Source organism: Ziziphus jujuba, chromosome 9, assembly GCF_031755915.1.
Source record: "Ziziphus jujuba cultivar Dongzao chromosome 9, ASM3175591v1".
Classification (NCBI taxonomy): Eukaryota; Viridiplantae; Streptophyta; class Magnoliopsida; order Rosales; family Rhamnaceae; genus Ziziphus; species Ziziphus jujuba.
In genome coordinates, this window is record NC_083387.1 from 28382451 (window position 1) to 28402393 (window position 19943).

Here is a 19943-nt window from a genome sequence, read left to right on the forward strand (position 1 = left end):
ATTGTTTATCATGTCATTTCTAATATCCTGAACAAACTCCTTTTTCAACGCTCAATCTTATATATTTTCTCATTCTTCCAGTTCAATGAGCAGTTAATGTTAGTATTATTGTGAGTGAGCCATCACATGTTCGATAAGAAATAAAAAAATAGAAACCAAAAATAAAATAAATGATGTCTTTTAAAATTTATTGATTGATATATTCATATAATTTAAATATGGATAAAAAAATTTTTATATTAAAAAAATATCAATTATATATTATTACATTATTTACTATGTCGGTTAATAAATTTTAAATTAAATGAATATTTTGATAAGTTTAGCATTATTGTTATTATTTTTTTCCACTTATGTTCATATCTATAATAAAATATTACAACTAATTATATTATCATAATTTTATTTTAAAAGTTGATATCATTTCATCCTTTTAATTATGACAATTTTTTTTTATCATTTCATCCTTTTAATTATGACAATTTTTTTTACCTGGGGCTCCAAACTATTAAATTTTTTACATCCTACTTCAAACAAGCTTTTCCATGTCACTTTAGTTCAATTATATCTGCATCTCTAATAAATTTTCAAATTAGCCCAAACACTGTACAAAATTAAAATAAATTGAATTGAGTATTTTGAAAATAAAATTGTTAATTATGTCATTTCGAAAATCCTGAACCAAACTCTTTTTCAACGCTCAATTATATATATATTTTGTCATGCTGCCAATTCAATATGCAAATAATGTTAGCATTATTGAGTGGAAGCCATCGCAAGATTGATAAGAAATGAAGAAACAAAAACAAAAAACCAAAGTTGAAAGACTACAAAGCAAGAGGAAGGACTACCATTTTGGACTTTCCAAGGTTGGTCATGCACAGACCACGATAACGTTTTCTGTAATTATAGTGGCGTCAGTTAGACTTCTCTAGAAAATTAGTAAGACACATAGCTGAACTTCTTATGCTTCCATTACCGTCATCTGGGGTCAGTTTTTTGCAATGTTATGGAACAACAACGGATTAACAAAACATATATGTAGAGAGTAGGTAGAATTTGGACTCTTTTTTCTCTAAATGAACAGAGCACAGCATGATGGTCTTTATATTAATAGCAGCATCAGTTAGCATTCTATACAGCATCCTAGTGAATGCATTACAAAATGGGTAAAAGCACTAATACTCATTTCCATCAACCTCTTTCACTTCTTATTCTGAGTGGAATTCTGTTCCTTGGCAAAATCTGCTTCTGCTTTGGAGATCATGATGTGGTATGCATTGATGATGAGAGGAAAGCTCTTCTCCTGTTGAAAGACGGCCTAACAGATCCTTCAGGCAGACTTTCATCTTGGGTGGGAGAAGATTGCTGTAAATGGGAAGGAGTAAGCTGCAACAATGGAACTGGACATGTTGTTGAGCTCAAACTTCGAAACTGCTTTCCAGATGGTTTGGATGGTCATGGAACAGTCACGAGTTTAGGTGGTAAGATCGATCCTTCTTTGCCTGTTTTGAAAGATTAAAATTTCTTGGACATGAGCATGAATGATTTCGGAGGTTCCCAAATTCCTTCTTTTATTGGATCACTACAGAACTTGAGATATCTCAACCTTTCTGGTGCATGTTTTGTTGGAACTATTCCTCCAAGTCTTGGAGATCTTTCAAGAATGTATTATCTAGATCTCAACCACAACCATTTCTTTCAGTCATATAAGAGTAGCATAACATGGCTTTCTGGTCTTTCTTCTTTAAAATACCTTCACTTAGGAGGTTGGGACCTGACCATATCTGCAACATATTTGCTCCAAACTGTTAGTAGGATCCCATCGATCCTGGAATTGCACTTACCCAGCTGTCAACTTTCTGATCGGCCTTTGACCCTTCCTTTTCTTAATTTCACCTTTCTTTCCGTGCTTGATCTCTCAAACAATGGTTTCAAATCCACAATACCAGATTGGTTGTTCAATCTTAGAAGCCTAGTTAAGCTTGACCTCAGTAACAACCATTTCCATGGAGAAATTCCTGATGCAATATCTAATCTAGCTTTTCTTGAAAGGCTTGACTTGTCAGGAAATTCCATTGGGGGTAAGTTATCAAGAAACTTGGGAAAGTTATGCAATTTGCGCTCTATGGAGCTTTATGATAATAAAATCTCTGGTGAAATAGTTGATTATTTTGACAGTTTGTCTGAATGCTTCAGTAACAGGTTGGAGACTTTGGATTTGGGAGACAATGGAGTAATGGGAAAATTGCCCGATGCTTTGGGATATATTAAGAGCTTAAGATTCCTTCGACTGTCGAACAACTCTTTACAACGCTTACTTCCATGCTCTATTGGAAACTTAAAATCTTTGCAAAAGATTTTACTAGGAGATAACCGGATGAGTATAATACCAGAAAATCTTGGACAACTTTCAAAGTTGGTTGTGTTGGATATCTCAAAGAGCATATGGGAAGGAATCTTAACTGAAGCTTATTTGATGAACCTTTCTAGCTTGAAGGAGCTGGCAATCAGTTGTGCTAACCAATCTCCAAACAATATTTCTTTGGTTTTCAACATTAGCTTTGACTGGATACCTCCTTTTAAGCTCAAATATCTCTCCATCAAGTCGTGCCAACTGGGTCCTAAATTTCCCACATGGCTTCAGAATCAAGATGAGCTGAGCACTTTGTCACTCATCAATGCCTCAATTTCAGACACCATTCCAAATTGGTTTTGGCAAATGGATGTGAAACTAGATATGCTAGATCTCTCTTATAATAACATAGGTGGCAGAGTGCTCAGCTCATTAAGTTTCAACAAACATTCATCTGTGTATTTGCTTTCAAATCATTTTGATGGCCTCTTCCCACTCTTGTCATCAAACATTACCACTTTGTATTTGAGTATTAATCAGTTTTTGAGGCCAATTCTCGATGACATTGGCGAAGCAATGCCATTGCTCTCCACTTTAGACATCTCCTTTAACTCTCTAACTAGAAGCATCCCCTTGTCTATAGGAAATTTGTCCAAATTGACAGTCTTTGTTATCTCCAACAATAAATTATCTGGTCAAGTTCCTCTGGGAAAATTTACCCTTCTTGGAGTTTATAGACATGTCAAATAAGAGTCTATTTGGAACAATCCCAAGATCAATTGGTTTACTCAATCATCTTCAATATTTGAGTATCCCAAGCAACAATTTCTCTGGTGAACTTCCTTCCTTTAGAAACTACTTTAAGATGGTAAATATTATTCTTAGTTATAACAAATTTTTTGGGAAACTTCCAGTTTGGATAGGAAGCATGTCTGCATTGCTGATTCTACGCTTGAAGGCCAATTTCTTTACTGGAAATATTCCTTCAAAACTCTATAGCCTTTCCAATCTTCACATATTAGATCTCTCACACAATAGTTTTTCTGGTCATATTCCACATTGAATTGGTAATCTGGGTGGCATGAAATCAGAATCGATATCTATGAAGAAAGGTCTATACGACGTAACATACTCTGGATTAATGTTTGCAAGAAGTACAGTGTCAAATACCAATTCCACCATCACCACACAATATGTCAGCAGCCTTGATCTCTCTAACAACCATCTCTGTGGAATAGTCCCAAGCTCAATAGGTAATCTTCATTTTCTCGAATTTTTAGTTCTCTCTAACAATGGGCTTTCAGGTGAACTTCCTTCCTATTTGAAAAACTGCACAAGCTTGGCTAGTCTTGATCTTGGTGACAACAAATTTTCTAGGAAACTTCCATCATGGATAGGAGAAACCATGCCACATTTATTGATTTTACGCATGCGGTCCAACTTCTTCACCGGAGACATTCCTTTGATGTTCTACAGCCCTGCCAATCTTCATATATTGGATCTCTCTTACAATTCTCTGTCAGGTCATATGCCAAATTGCATTGGCATTCTGAGTGGTATGAGATACTGATACAGCATTAGTCAATGGAAATTTCAAGATAGTGGCAAAAGGAAGAACGATATAATATATGTACGCCACCTTGTCGATTGTTAACGACCTTGATCTCTCTAATAATAACTTCTCAGGTGAGATTCCGAAGGAACTAATAAGGCTCGTAAAATTGGTGGCTTTGAATTTATCTATGAATTATTTGACAGGGCTTCTCCCAATGGACATTGTCAACTTGAAAAGCCTAGAAACTCTTGATCTTTCAAACCACAAACTTTTTGGGCCAATTCCACTCAGCATGCCTTCTTTAACATTTCTGAATCATTTAAATCTGTCATACAATACCTTATCAAGGAAAATTCCAACTGCCAACCAATTTCAGACCCTTGAAGATCCATCAATCTATCAAGGCAATGCTGGCCTCTTTGGGAAGCCTTTGCCAACCGACTGTACAGGCAGCATTATAGATACTCTTGGGGAAAAAGAAGAGGAAGATGGTGATATTGGCGATCCACTAATTGAGCAGCTAGGCTTCTTCATCAGCATGTTTTTGGGTTTCTTTGTTGGATTTTGGGGTGTTTGTGGCACTTTGATCATCAAGAGGTCTTGGAGAGATGCCTGTTTTCATTTTGTTGACAGAGTAAAAGAACACTTTGTAGGCAAAAAAAAGAACCAAACTGAATCGAAAACAGCATTAACTTGCCACATTATGTATTGCATCGAACGACTTTGAATAGTGATTTTCTAGTATTTTAGATTCTTATATTAATTATAAGAATGTTTTGTAGCAACTGTATAGGCAGCATTATAGATACTCTTTGTCAGGACCCGTCCAGAATTCCTTCCCCGGAACCCTAGACAGCCCTGATCCCAGGGAAACCCTACCGAACCCTCCAACGGAAAATCTGGCAGAGCCTCCCCTAAGGGATTTACTTACCACAAATTACCTGCACTGAAAACACACTTCTAACAACATCCCCTTATTCCTCCCACAAACTACAAATTGTTTCCACAAATTGCAGCACTTCAAAAATAAAACAACAGCAGCAACCCAGTGCATAAAGAACAACTACACGTCCAATACAGTATACAGAGCATTATACAACAAATGTGGAATTTATAAAAATGACAGATAAAGAAACAATACAAGACAGAGAGGAAAAAGGGAAGAAAAACTTCTTGAACCTTCGGCAACGAACTGAGACGTTGGGCTCGCCCCGGACAATCAACGTCTCCAACCTGGATCTAAGGGAACGGAATTTAAGAGTGTGAGATGCTAATCATCTCAGTGAGTGACCCTATCTACTATGCAATATAATACCACAGTAATACAGTAGATAGATAATAATTAATTGGAAAATAATAATTTCCTTCAAAACTCTCACTAATCGCTCCGTTTGAAATGTTCCCTTTTTAAAACATTTTTACAAAACCCGATAGTCGTACTTCCCGAAAACCAATGAACCAAATAATTTAATAAACAACAAATAAATAAATAAATAAATAAATAAATACCCCAAATATAAATAAACTGCAATAAATTATAATAAATAATTTTAGAACACCTTTGGGGTTTAAAACATTATTTGCAATTTACACCGACGCACCACACCATATACCGGTGATGCCCTCCGATACCCAGCGTCCTGAGCACCGACTGGCGGGGGGTTAAAGAGAGAAACCTGCAACGGTCACTTCGGCGTCCCGACAGTACCGCTGCTACAAACCATCACCCGGCCAAGGAGGGGGGCGGCTGTGCACAACAATAACCTTGCCTGCCCACGGTCCAATGGCAACTCACGGGTGAAGTAATAACCGCACGCTAAACCACATAATAACCGCGTGCTAAACCACGTGTCCATACACCATACACCAGAACACCAATACTGTATGAGTGCGTCTAAAAATAAACATAAGTAGCCAACCGTACCGTTTTTCCAAAAACCACCGTGGGAAGTATACCAAAATTTCACAAAACACCATCCCACATATTTTATCCAATAACCCGGTACGAAACAGCGATAATCAACAAACCACAATTTTCCTCGAAATACGAAATGCAACCATAAAAATACCGCGGGCATAATTTATAAAATATAACCAAATATTTTCGTAAAATATTTAACCCAATTATGCCCGGAAAATCAAATTTAAAACCACGTACAAATACCACCAAAATTCACTTTGCTCATGCATAATAAATTAAACAACAATATAATTCATAATTAAATCACCATAAAATAATAATCGGGAATTTCTTAATGATCCCAAAATTTCCATTTATTACCAATGGTAAATATATATAAAATAATATTTTTTCCCGATTATATTTAAAGTACACCACATAAGCAGAAATTACAAATATCAAATTAATACCACATAAATACAATTAATTATCCCAAAAATATTTTTAAAGGTGGGTCACTCACCTGGAGCACGTAATTAACCCACGATCTACTACGGGATCAATTCTACGACTCACCGGTACTCCTAGAACAAAATTCACAGACAGTCAAATAAAATAATATTTTATTCGGGTAAATAATACCGGTACCCGGGGGCTTAAACGCAAACGTTAACCAAAATAGGCGAATGATATACCGAATCGAAGCTCGTGGAACGAGGATCACCAATCCGGTCTCCGTCGACCCCAATTCCGCCGGAGGTGGCCGGAATTTGGTCGGAAAGTTTCGGCCGGTGTTCACTTCCCCATATCTCGCAAACCGCTTCGAATTTCTGGGATTGGAGGCCATTTTTGGATTCAGAGGACCCAAAATAGGGGGATAGGAGGCTCAATTGGGAGTGGGCTGGCCGGAAAACACAAGAAAAGAGGAGAGAGAAAATCCGGCGGCCGGCGGCTTCTCCGGCCCGATCGGCGCGTGTCCGGCGGCGTCTGGCCGTGAAACTTGGCGGCCAAGCTCGCGAGGTGGCGGGCTTCCTTGGTGGCTGGCGCGTGAGGGCTATGGGTGGCCGGAATTTGAAAACACAGAAGAGAGAGAGGGACGGTCGGGAGAGAAGAAAGAAAAGCTGCGTGTGTGTGTGTATTTCGGGGAAGAAGAAGGAAAAAAAGAAAAAAAGAAAAAGAAAAAGAAAAAGAAAAAGAAAGAAGTGGTGGTGTTTTCCCACGTGGGGAAAAGAAAAGAAAAAGAAAAAGAAAAAGAAAAGAAAAAGGAAAAGAAAAAGAAAAAGGAAAAAGGAAAAATAATAATAATTAAATAAAAAAAATATTATTATTTAAAATAATAATAAAAATAATTTGATTTTTAAACATGGTTGACATGTGGCTTTTCATCATGGTGACACATGGCCACCTTCATTGAGTCACACGTGGCACATCGTTATGTGTGTAAAAATAATATTAAAATAATACGGTATTTGAAAAACTTTACAGATCCATAACTTTCAAACCACATGTCCAAATCGGACGTACCGCTAGTCTACGGACTCGTATCGATGAGCACTTCACAACCATGCATGAGTCAACACTCAACCTTGCATGAATAAAAAGTCAACTCCGGCACCCCTTGGACAGTTTGGACCTCAACTTGTTTTACTCAAAACTTTCAAACCGTAGCTCCGTTTTCAACGTGCTACCAGTCTACGAACTCGTGCCAACGTGTACTTCGTAACGGTACCTCAGTCAACCTAGAATTCCAACCAGGTCAAAAAGTCAACTTTTGACCCCTTCGGTCAACGGTCAACAGTCAACCTCGGTTAACGTGCAAAAATTCCGACATGGTTCGGGACGGGGTGTTACACTCTTGGGGAAAAAGAAGAGGAAGATGGTGATATTGGCGATCCACTAATTGAGCAGCTAGGCTTCTTCATCAGCATGTTTTTAGGTTTCTTTGTTGGATTTTAGGGTGTTTGTGGCACTTTGATCATCAAGAGGTCTTGGAGAGATGCCTATTTTCATTTTGTTAACAGAGTAAATGAACACTTTGTAGGCAAAAAAAGAACCACTCTGAATAAAAAACAACATTAACTTGCCACATTACATATTGAATTGAACGACTTTGAATAGCGACTTTCTAGTATTTTAGATTACTATATTAATTATAAGAATGTTTTGTAGGTTGAAAATAACTTGTATCAACAAACTCTCCTTTATCTTGCATTTTTTGTTTAGAAATTTGAATGTTTTCTCATTAATTTGTGACCGCTTATATTAAATTGGAACTTTCGTTTAGACATTTCAATATTTGTAAAGTCGCATTTTTATTATGTACTTTTATTAGTTTGATATATGTTTATGCCACATCCATATTCCTTTCATCCAACCATATATTTACCTTTTTTCAACATTGATTAGCTTCCACAGTCTTCCACATCAATTGCAAGTCATAGACTAAGAAAATAAACGAACAAAACAAAAACACGTAAACAAAGTAGTTGAAGGGTTCCATCAAAAAATGAAAAAAATAAATAAATTGAAAAATAGTTAAAGGGCAAATGATAGAACCCGCCCTGGGTAGTCCTGCCTAGTGAAGTCCCACTAGACAATCCCTAGATGACATCCAATGGAACCTCACTTAAAACGTGGACAACGAACAACATGCAATCACAATAATACTTCAGTATATAAATATAAACCACAACAACATAAAAGTCCACAACCGGCCTGTTATACTATAGGCCATAACTACACATGTATATAGCTTGATCTCTACTGAGTCCAATGTTTAAATCAGAGCATTCTAAGAGTAGTTGTAAAGTTTGGAAGTACAAGTAAATAACAATTAAGCTCAGAAAGATAATAATAAACAAAAAAAGATAAATACTGCTGCTGTTGTGGACGAAACAAAGTGACAAGCTATGCACGAGGTAGACTACTACTAGCTGCCTGGGCCTAAGGGAATGAATTTAAAACAATAAAACGTGATATAAGGGAATCTCAGTGAGTGGAATAGTATAATATAAAAATAATAAATTTTTTTTTTTGGCGTAAAAGTCTTTCTCTTAAGACCTTTCATTCCGCTATTTTGAAAAGTTTCCTATTTAAAAATTATTTCACAAAACCCAAATTTGCATCCCAATTTAATATCACGAAATGGATGCTCAAAAGGTATAAAATGAACAATCAATATAATATTATAAAATGCCTTAATTATGATGTAAAAATTGCATAAATATTATAAACGCAATTCCCCAAAATTATTATAAAAGTGCAGTAATAACCACAATATTTGAAAACCATTGACATACTCAAAACATATACAATGTATCATTCGATGTACTAAACTGTAAACCGTGGGATGTACCCATCTCACGATCCTTAATACACGAAAGGCATCATGGAAATAGTAAACTGTCGGAACATAGCCAACCTCACGACCCATGGTAATAATAAACCGTTGGGTGAAACCAATCTCACAGCACCGTGGATATAATAAACCGTCGGATAAATCCGACCTCACGGTCTGTGGCAATAATAAACCGTTGGATGGAATCAATCTAACAGCACCGAGGAAATAATAAACCGTCAGATGAACCCGACTTCATGGTCCGTGGCAATAATAAACCGTTGGATGAAACTAACTTCACGACACCATGGTAAACCCAGCGCGCTATAATATAATACTAAACCAAAACTCTGGTACTATATGGTACACCAATTAAAAATTACCAATACATTATCCTTAAAATAGTCTTGTAAGATCATATATACTTTTTCAACAATATTGTATCATAAATCATAATTTAATATTTAAATTCAACAGCTTATTTAATATTTCAAAATTTTCAATCATCATTTCATCTTGAAATCAAAAATACCACAATGAGATATTCTCACCATAAACCAATTTTAAGCACATGAAATTTTAAAATATTTGAACATACTTAAAATCATATAATTTTCAATATGCTTCTCAAATCAATTAAGTTCCAAAATGATTTAAAACCTCAATTTAAATGCCAAGTTATTTAAATACCATAGGTTCATTTATGAACTCATTAGGTTTGGAAACCATTTAAAATATTGTTAAAATGTCATATAAAATGATAACTCATATATATAAAAGCAGATATTTATATATATGTATAAACCAGACATTCAATCAAATGGTATATATGCAAATTATTCAAAGCACATATATATTATATTTTACCCAAAACAATTTAAAACAATATAAGCACTCACAATACTGTAGATGCTCACTACTGCTCTGCAGGATCGCCTCCAGGCTTAACTCGAGTACCTGTAATATAATAAAATATTTTTCAGGCTCCAATAACTAAACCAAAGAAACTTGTATGATCCAAATGTATTAAATTGATTTATACTACTATAAAATTATGAAAATTGGACATCGAACGGTCCAATTATACTGAGTATCTTTAGGACCTGGTACCTAAAATTAGGGATTTTTTTCCCGAAGACTAATATTTTAAAATTGAACCTCCTAATGGGTCCTAATAATATCCAATTTCACTAATCCAACTCCAATTGTAACAATTTGATTAATTTTGTCCAAACATAGTCCGAATTTATCTGATAATTAACTAATTGATCCAAAAATGGAAAAAATTATCAAACGACCTCTAAAATTCACATACGTTATATCAGCAGAAAGCCCAAGAGACAAGGAATCCAGTGGTATGCTTACCATGGTCCAAAAGTTCCTCCGATGGTCGGAAAACTTATCGCAAAACTCGGTCGAATTCCACATTGATGTATCTCTCAAATGGTGAGGAATCTTGGCAAACAGACCATGGAAATGAGTTCAAAGGGTCCAAAAATGGTGAGAAAGGTCTATGGGTTGGCTTGAAACGACCAAAAAAAAGGCCAAACGGCCGAAAAACGCCAAACAGCCTATCCCGGAGCGTACACCAGCGGTTTGGCCTAAAATTTGGCCAATGAGGTCATCTCAAGGTGGGTAAGGGGATGTTTAGTGCGTGCATAAGGAGGGTGGTCAAAATCGAGAAAAAGGGCGATGACCAAGTTAAGCGTAAAATGGGCTTGAAACGATCCAGTTCGGGTCTATGAGTCTGGAGAGAAATTTCTTGGGTTTGGGTGACAAAATGAGTATTTTGGAACTTGTTTCCTGCCAGGCATGCTTTCCCACATTTATATAACACCTTGGGTCACTAATAGAAGAAAATCTGAGACTAGTTTGGACACTCATATAAAACTGATATTTGAAATTTTACAGAACCATAACTTTTTATTCGTAACTCATAATTTGGTGTGCCTCCAGTCTATAACTTGTATCGAAGAGCTCTACACAATGGTATATTAGTCAAACCAAAAATCTTATCCATAGAAAAAGTCAACTTTGGCCCATATACTGTTCACTTGATCAAACTAGATCAAACCTGGTCAAACTTAGTTAAACCTTGTCAAATTGTATAACAGGATATTTTAGTACGAGTTGTTACAGCGAAAGACAAAAGTCTTCTAAAAGATTTAAACAAAATCAATATAAAAATGGAAAGAAAGCTCTATGCATGTGAAGCCAATGAATTTTTGAGTTGAAGGCAGATCATTTTCTCTAGTCTTAAATAAAAAAAAAAAATTAAAAAAAAAAATATATATATATATATATATATATATATATATTCTTTCTGTGTTAAAGAATCACCTTAGCTAAGTATACTAAAAAGATGATTAAAGCAATTCCATTTCAGTTAAACTTTGACTTCCCAACTATATGTATTGAAAACTTCGTAAATAAGCAGTATCAGCGAGAACTCTATACAATATCTCATAGCAATAAGCTATACAAAACATATCCAACTTTCCCATCTCCTATCAGAACCATGGAACATAGCAATATTATTTCTAGTAAATTTCTTTCCTTCTAACTCTGTGCGGAATTCTGTCCTTTGATCTTAATCTGGCTTGTTGCCATGGTGATTTTGACCATGTAAGATGTATAGATGATAAGGCTTGGGATCTCACCCCAATTGCTCACCACGGCACTTGGCATGGCCTCTTCCATATATCCTTAGCATGGAGGTCCTCATCACCTCACCATCTTGAAATGGAATTTCATTCGTCAATCATGGAATTTAAATTCACCATTGGGGTCTACCATCCGAGGGCCCATCACCGTTCAATCACCTAAGGCTTTTATCTCGTGTTTACACTTAACTTTGTTACCACTTATTGAAACTTGAGGTTCCATCCTAAAAGGTTAACCTTATAGAGAGATAATTCAAGCCTCTTATATGCCCATTAAAATACCCATGTCTAAATGTGGGATTTATGTTTGCACATTCTACGGAAAACTTATTATGTAATGAATTTATTTGTTTTTGATCATTTATAATAATTTTTCTATTATTTTAAACTCATTACTTTTCATATATAGATAATTTATCAGCTGAGCTAATTTTACTTAAAAAATGCAATAAATTTATAAAGAACACTTAATAATTATTTTGCAATATTTATACATTTTTATTATAACATTGCACAAGTTTATGGATAATTCAATTTAATTTGCACATTATTATGGGCCATTATACTCTTATTTGGTGGAACATAACCCTGAAAGTCTTTATTTTATTTTATTTTTTATGCAAGCTGAAAGTCTTTATTTGTAAATATTTATTCGTAGATATTTATTTTACTGCTGTAAATGGTTAAAAAAATAATAAAAAATGATATTCTGTTCTTTAGGACTTCCCCTTCCCTGATGATGTAATTAAAAATAAAATAAAATAAAACCAATAAAAACTCTTTGATGGCTCCCGCGGAAACATTGATCGACCCCCTATCGGCCCACTAGGACCGCCAATCTGGTCCACTTTCTATTAGCTGTTAGAATGCTTTTTGAAAATATTCAAAGCTTCTAAACTTCTAATCTATGATGGGTCCCATTGGATGAAAATGTTCGAGCATCTAAGCTTCTAATCTGCTCCCCCTCCAATTTTCATAACCAAATGCTTAAGAGGGATAAGTACAGGAGTCTTTTACACGTAAAAGAGTATTAAGGGGTATGATGATCTTCTGACAGAAAACTGAAATGTTTGAGCATCTAAGCATCTAATCTACTTCCCCTCCAATTTCCATAACCAAATGCTTAAGAGGGGTAAGTACTGGAGTCTTTTACACATAAAAGAGTATTTTAAGGGGTATGGTCTTCTGACGGAAGACTTTTGCTCCATATCCATTATTCTATAAATGTCCAATTTTGCATTGCGCGGCAATTTGTAAAACCTGATCACAAATCATGGCACATAGCACTAGTACTGCTTTCAGAGCTCAACTTCTTTGGCTTCTGCTTTTCCTTTGTGGGATTCTGTCCCTTACTGTTGATCTTCACGTTGAATGTGCAGAATTGGAGAGGGAAGCTCTTGTCCATTTCAAAGACGACATAGAATATCCTTCAAGACGTCCAGACCAGTCATTGCTTGGTGAGATAATTAAACTCTTTTCTTTTTGCTGTTTTGAAAAAAAAATTAAATTACTTGGAGACATGAGCATGGATCACTTTCATTTACAATATGCCCAAAATATTGCTTCCTGAAACCAGAGATATATATTTCTCTTTTTCTGGAACATGTACAGCTTGGTTGACCTTGGAAACTTACAAAAAATAATCTCTTTGGTGTACTCCGCATTTACCTCGAAAGTTTAACCCTGTAGAAAAGAGACTCAACATTACATATCTTATATTTTTTCAATAATATAATTATGTTTGTCATCCTAGCTATTAAAGTGATTCCTAAAAAAAGAAAAAGGATACGACCTTGGTGACGAATTAAAAATTATCACTCACTTCAATATGTACAGTACGAATTCGGTTCTCTTAAACTTGGTTTTGTAGAAGACATGTACAAAAACTTTTAAATCTTGATATTTCTTGTTTGTTTTTAAAAATTATATATGTTTTCCATTGTAAACTATCTGATCAATGGCACTTGCTTGAAAGATCCAAAGTAGTAGAACTAAGATATATATACTCCATCAAATTATGCTTAATTACTCATAATCATGACGGGTGAAGCTGGTTCAGTAGTTTGCCCTCACATTCACTTCTTCTGGGTTGTGGTTAGAATCCCGCCTCCACATTTTGGATTATAAATTTATTATAATTCTGTCAAACAAGAAAAAAGGAATATTAATAGGTATAACTTTTAAATTGTCATGTAACCTCAAGTATTTATAACGAATAATGAAACAACATTGCTCCTAATTGGATTATGCTCTCTCTCTCTCTATATATATTTATTATCTGTATATGTAATAGGTCCCACCCCTCCAAATTACTGATGAACAGCAAAACAGAAGATGGATTTGTCCATATAACCAGAAGAGTTTCACTGATCAAAGTCACTGCATGCTAATATGGCAATGACATAATAAATTTTGCTTTGCTCCGGCTATATATGTAATAGCGCCATGAAATTAAGATTCCATATATTTCAAAAGCATGTGGGACATATAAAAGTACTAGGTTGTAGCACCACTGCTTCCATTCAAGTTGTTGGGCTTTATACTATATAATATTCTGTTCCTTACTAATAAAACTCTGTTTCTGCCATGCATGGGGGCGATGTTGAAGCTGCAGGATGTCATGATGACTTTCATCTTGGGTTGGACAAGATTGCTGTAAATGGAAAGGAGTAAGCTGTCACAACAGAACCGGTCGCATGGTTCACCTCAAACTTCGCAACCCCTGTTCAAACTGTGAATGGGATAGCATGCACATCTTGGAAGGTGACAAGATCAGTCCTTTGGTTGTTTTGAAAGATTTAAGTTACTTGGATTTGAGCGAGAATTACTTCCATGGAGTCAAAATTCCTGCCTTCCTTGGTTCTCTACGAAAACTGATATATGTCAATCTTTCTAATTCAAATCTTGATGGATCAATTCTTCCAAAATTTGGAAACCTCTCGAGGTTGACTTATCTCGATCTCAATACCCTTCAAGAGGGCCTCATTATCATGGGAGATCCACATGATTTAGAGTGGCTTTCCCGTCTTTCTTTTTTAAGGTACCTTAACTTGTGTGGTTTGTGGTTTCCCCATAAGGCTGTGATCCAAACTCTTAATAGCCTCCCATCACTAGAGGAATTGCACTTGGGTAAATGAGGTATTTCAAGTGCCGATCTTAGTCTTTCTTTCGTTAATTTCACATCTCTTAGGGTGCTTGACCTCTCAGGCAATGACTTGAGCTGCACATTACCTCACTGGGTTTTCAATCTTGAAAATCTACTTCATCTTGACCTAAGGGGCCCCAAACTCTGTGGAAAATTTCCTCATGAAATTGTTGGGTTCACTGGAAGAACTCGATTTGTCAAAGAATAAGATTGGAGGTCGTCTCTCTATTAATCTGGGAAATTTATGCAATCTGCGGACTTTGAAACTGAGTCATAACGCGATTAGTGGTGAAATAACAGATTTTGTCAACACTTTTTTGTCTGCATGCTCCAACAACAGCTTAGAGACACTAGACTTGGGACTTGGTGCATTCATGGGAAATCTACCAGACACTTTGGGATATCTTAAAGAGTCTAAAAGTTCTTCAGCTGCAGAATAACTCATTCCAAGGTTCCATTCCTGAATCCATTGGAAACTTAAAGTCTTTGGAACAAGTTTCCCTGTGGAATAACCAAATGAGTTTCATCCTAGAAAGTCTTGGACAGCTCTGCAAGCTTGTTGTGTTAGATATCTCAAACAACCCATGGGAAGGTGTCATAACTGAAGCTCATCTCATGAATCTTTCCAGCTTGGAGGAGTTTTCTATCGGTAACCAATTCTATAACATTTCAATGGTTTTCAATATAAGCCCTAATTGGATACTTCCTTTTAAACTCCGACGCCTCAACATCAAATCATGCCAATTGGGTCCTAAATTTCCAGCTTGGCTTCAAAAGCAAAATCATCTCATCACATTGGTACTCGAAAATGCTAGCATTTCTGACATCATTCCTGATTGGTTTTTCCAATTGGATTTGCGGCTTCATAATCTAGATTTTGCTCATAATAACATTAGTGGCAGGGTACCAAACAAATTAATGTTTTTTCCTAGTTCGACCATGGATTTGGGTTCAAACCAATTTGATGGTCCTCTCACACTGTTTTCATCAAACATTTCCACATTGTCGTTAAATAACAATATGGTTTGTGGATCAATCCCTTCTGACATTGGCAAAGAAATGCCCATGTTAACAATTTAGATATCTCCTGGAACTCGCTCAATGGAGCCATTTCCTTGTCCGTAGGTAATCTAACTCTATTGGAATTCTTCATCATCTCTAATAATCATTTTTCCGGTCAAGTTCCAGATGTGTGGGAAAATATGGCAGGGTTGTGTTTTTTCGATGTGTCAAACAACATGCGTTCTGGGACAATCCTCAAATCAATTGGTCTTTTGGAAACACTCTTTTTTTGCTTATGTCTAACAACAATTTTTCTGGAGAACTTCCTTCTTCCTTGCAAAATTGCTTAATTCTTGTTTGTCTAGATCTTGGTGATAACAAATTTTCTGGGAAACTTCCAACTTGAATAGGAAAAAAAAGGAGTTATCAGTTGATGATTTTACTATTGAGATCCAACTTCTTCAGTGGAAACATTCCTCCAGAATTTTATGGCCTTTCCATGCTTCACATCTTAGATCTATCACGCAATAATTTGTCAGGTCATAATCCACATTGCCTGGGTAATTTGAGTAAGATGAAATCTGGTTGGATAGAGCTTGATGGCTTTCTAGCGGCATCAACTAAGGGAAGTTTGAAGATGGTGAGGAAAAGAAGGGAGATGGAATATAACTACTCCATACTCTACCTTGCTGATAGTATTGATCTGTCTGATAATAACTTATCAGGGGAGATTCCTGCGGAGTTAACAAGTCTCATAAAACTGCAAACTCTGAATTTATCAGCAAATCATTTGACAAGGAAGATCCCAGCAAACATAGGTAACTTGACAATGCTAGAAACTCTTGATCTCTCAAGAAACAAAATTTTTAGCCCAATTCCAGTCAGCATGACTTCTTTGACATTCCTGAATCATTTGAACCTCTCGTACAACAACTTGACTGGAAAAATCCCAACTGCTAACCAGTTCTTAACCTTTGATGATCCATCAATCTATCAAGGCAATGCCGGCCTATGTGGAAAGCCTTTCGACAATGATTGCTTGAGCAGCAGTCAATTTGGTACTTCAAGAGGAGAGAAAGAAGAGAAAGATGATGATGTTGAGGATAAGACACAGGAGGTAGGCTTCTACATCAGCATTGTACTAGGCTTCATTGTGGGGTCTTGGGGTGTTATTGGCAGCTTGATCATTAACAAGTCTTGGAGATATACCTATTTTGGGTTTGCTCAAAGAGTGAATGATACTTGTTTTGTACTGTTTCATAGAATGTTTAGAGGAAGAAATGTAGCGGAGTAGTTATGCACTGGCATCTGAGCTGTCGTCCTAGATGTCATCAATCTGGTTTTACTTTAATTTTTATTTAGCTTTTTTATTTTTAAATTTCAATAATTGCCAAACGGTGTGTTTTGGCGTAGACAATTAGTTTTGCTATTTTGTCCGCTTGTGGAATGTAAAGGTTATGAGCATAGAGCTCAGCCTAGCATGGTTTTCGATTTCAGACTGTTATGTTGTAATTTTCAATCTGTAATCTCTGTGAGAGAATTTTACTCAATAGAATAAGCGCCTAGAAGTCCCCTGACTTCAGGTTTCTTTAATTTTCCGGTCTTTCTTCTTGACTGAGATTTGGGAACAAACTCATTCACTTGTATTTTTCATGAATAATAATTTTTAGTGCAATCCAGTCCTTTTTAGCATAGCATAGAAAAATTCAATCCAGTACCACAAAAATAATACCGCAGCTAATTAATCTCCATGCATATGTGAGTGAATTAGATTTTCAGTAGCTTTTCTTTATAAATGCATTAGCAATAAGTTCCGGTATATTCATATTTAAATTAAATTTCCAAAATGGGCACTGTACAATTTCCTTTATAGTATACAATATTTTAAAAATTTTCTCTTCTTTTTCTACTTTATTCTTTTTATTAAAAGCCTCCAACAAGTTGGTATATCATTGAGAATAATTAACTGATTCTTGAATTGGCAAAATTTGTTTCCTTTTTTATTTTATGTAGATAGCCTTTAAAGCCTAAATCGTTCCCCCCCCCCAAAAAAAAAAAAAAGGGGAAGGGCCTGGATTAGATCCTTCCACTTTCAGACTGAACAAAACAGAGGATGTTAAAGAGGTGAGAGTTTAGAGAAGTAAGGAAACAATACCTGTTACTTTAGTTTAATAAAATAAGGCACTCTAAAGTCTTGATGGGTCCATTGGCAAGAAATTAGGAAACAAAGAAAGAAAACAAGAACATGGGGAATTTTTTTTTTTTTCGTAAAGCGGAATGACAAAAGTCTTCTAACCGCAACAAATCACTAGAAGATGCGGGGAAACACAGGTCTAACAATGAATATGTGGTCAAAGAAGTAGAAACCACAATGCTACTAGGATTTTAGACACTATACCTAATTGGTTTTGGAAGTTGAATTTTGAACTTGATGAGCTAGAAGTTTGATCCCAAAAGCTTAACCCAGTAGGATACATTCCCTACATTCTTTCTCGTTCCCTCTCATTTATAGGCTATTTTTTTCCTTACAAGTGTCAATATTCCCTCATTCTCTCTCACTTGTTGGCCATTTTTGGTACTTATGAGTGTCAATATCTTAAATGGGTGGTAATATTATGGTGATGGGATTGAAGTTAGGTTTCTAAGATTTTGAACTTTGATACTCAATTGGAATTACCATTGATTCCAAAAAGTTAAGGTAGTAGGATATGGGTTTATTATGTATTTATTTTGTATATCAGGCTTAATTTGTGTCTAACAAAGTTAATTACGCTAACAAAGGTGCAGGGTGCCAATTTACTCATTATGAATGTTCAACTAAGCGTGGTTCTCCTGTCAATTTCAGCTCAAACTGCTACGGTGAACCATGTCCTCTTTGAAAAATGATCAATTTTCTGGGCCAGTTCCTAGTGAATTTGGCGAAATGATGCCACTGATATCAATGTTAGACATCGCTTGGAACTCTCTAAAATGGAAGCATTCCATTGTTCACAAGTAAACTAACTCAGTTGCCAACCTTGATTATCTCCAATAATGCACACTATTTAGCAACGAAGTCTATTTTAATCTCAACTATAAAGTAAAGGAGGAAAAGTGCAGATGTGACTAGTTGCATTACAGCTCATCGATAATGCATTGACTTAGAAGGTCTTCTTAACACCAAAAAATGGGAAATACAAATAGTCTTCCAAACACCAACAAAAGGGCAATAGGAGATCTGTGGAAAATAAACATACATTTCCGAGTATCAAGGCTGATTATCTGGTGTGATAACAAAAGATTTTGTTTTCTTTTTTTGATTTCAAAGAAGAACCTTATTTAAATTTGTCAAAGATGCTATTTATTTGGTGATTGGATTTTGGATGGAAAAGATTCCCACAATTTTTTTTTTTTTTTTGGGTCTTTTTTACCTCTTTTCCCACATTTTTGACAAAAGATTTTATGAGAGCCAAACATGGCCGAAAGAGGGAGTACATAGTTGCGAGCTCAGGTCAATCTTTAAATAAGTTGTAGCTAAAGCAGCAGCATCAGCCACATGAACTCTATGCAATATCCAATTGCAGTACTGAAAACAGATCCAATTTTTTACATGCTTCCATGATGAAGAGTGGCAATGCCAATATAACCATATCCAGTGAACTTCTTTTACTAGTAATTCTTAGTGGAATTCTATCCCTTAGTAAACTCTGACTTTGCCCTCTCCCTCCCAATTATCAAAATAAATAAATAAATAAAAAGAAGAAAAGAAAAGTATAAATAGATGATTTATGTGTTTGGAAGATCTTAGAAAAGGTTTTTTTTTTTAAAAAAAAAAAAAATTAGGAACAGTTAAATCTTGAATTTAGCATTTAATTTTGGAAGGAAATAAGAACAGTCCGGACTTAAATTGTTAATCTTCTAGACAAATCATGATATATTATTACCATTATTTGTCAAGTATCGTAACTAATATCATTAAAATACCCAGCACAAAAAGCAAAGGAAA

General features: G+C 35.5%; 3 protein-coding genes and 1 long non-coding RNA gene across 4 annotated transcripts; 3 read left to right on the forward strand and 1 right to left on the reverse strand.

The window, feature by feature from the left end:
* Positions 1 to 1304: 1304 nt before the first annotated feature.
* Positions 1305 to 3106, forward strand: LOC132799446 (receptor-like protein EIX1). Its single transcript, XM_060811271.1, has one exon. It carries the CDS (start codon positions 1535 to 1537, stop codon positions 3104 to 3106), a length of 1572 nt encoding a protein of 523 aa, XP_060667254.1. The 5' UTR covers positions 1305 to 1534.
* A 352-nt stretch (positions 3107 to 3458) lies between these two features.
* Positions 3459 to 4638, forward strand: LOC132799447 (receptor-like protein EIX1). The gene is made up of 2 exons (XM_060811272.1): positions 3459 to 3912; positions 4115 to 4638. Exons 1-2 carry the CDS (start codon positions 3459 to 3461, stop codon positions 4636 to 4638), a joined length of 978 nt encoding a protein of 325 aa, XP_060667255.1.
* A 300-nt stretch (positions 4639 to 4938) lies between these two features.
* Positions 4939 to 6954, reverse strand: LOC132799520 (uncharacterized). Its single transcript, XR_009634236.1, has 3 exons — positions 6507 to 6954; positions 6335 to 6395; positions 4939 to 5150 (listed from the first exon to the last, which is right to left on the reverse strand). It is a non-coding gene; the product is annotated as an uncharacterized LOC132799520 (long non-coding RNA).
* Positions 6955 to 15472: 8518 nt separating this feature from the next.
* On the forward strand, positions 15473 to 17252 carry LOC125419752 (receptor-like protein EIX2). Its single transcript, XM_060811273.1, has 2 exons — positions 15473 to 16023; positions 16424 to 17252. The coding sequence occupies exons 1-2, from the start codon at positions 15473 to 15475 to the stop codon at positions 17250 to 17252; spliced, it is 1380 nt and encodes a 459-aa protein (XP_060667256.1).
* Positions 17253 to 19943: the final 2691 nt, after the last annotated feature.

Bases quoted from the DNA above. Each gene is read 5' to 3' on its own strand.
- LOC132799446 (XM_060811271.1), top strand. From the start codon at position 1,535: ATGAGCATGAATGATTTCGGAGGTTCCCAAATTCCTTCTTTTATTGGA.
- LOC125419752 (XM_060811273.1), top strand. From the start codon at position 15,473: ATGAGTTTCATCCTAGAAAGTCTTGGACAGCTCTGCAAGCTTGTTGTG. The intron at 16,024-16,423 runs GTTAACAATTTA...CAACTTCTTCAG, and splicing joins ATTGGCAAAGAAATGCCCAT to TGGAAACATTCCTCCAGAAT.
- LOC132799447 (XM_060811272.1), top strand. From the start codon at position 3,459: ATGAAGAAAGGTCTATACGACGTAACATACTCTGGATTAATGTTTGCA. The intron at 3,913-4,114 runs GTATGAGATACT...ATTATTTGACAG, and splicing joins TTGCATTGGCATTCTGAGTG to GGCTTCTCCCAATGGACATT.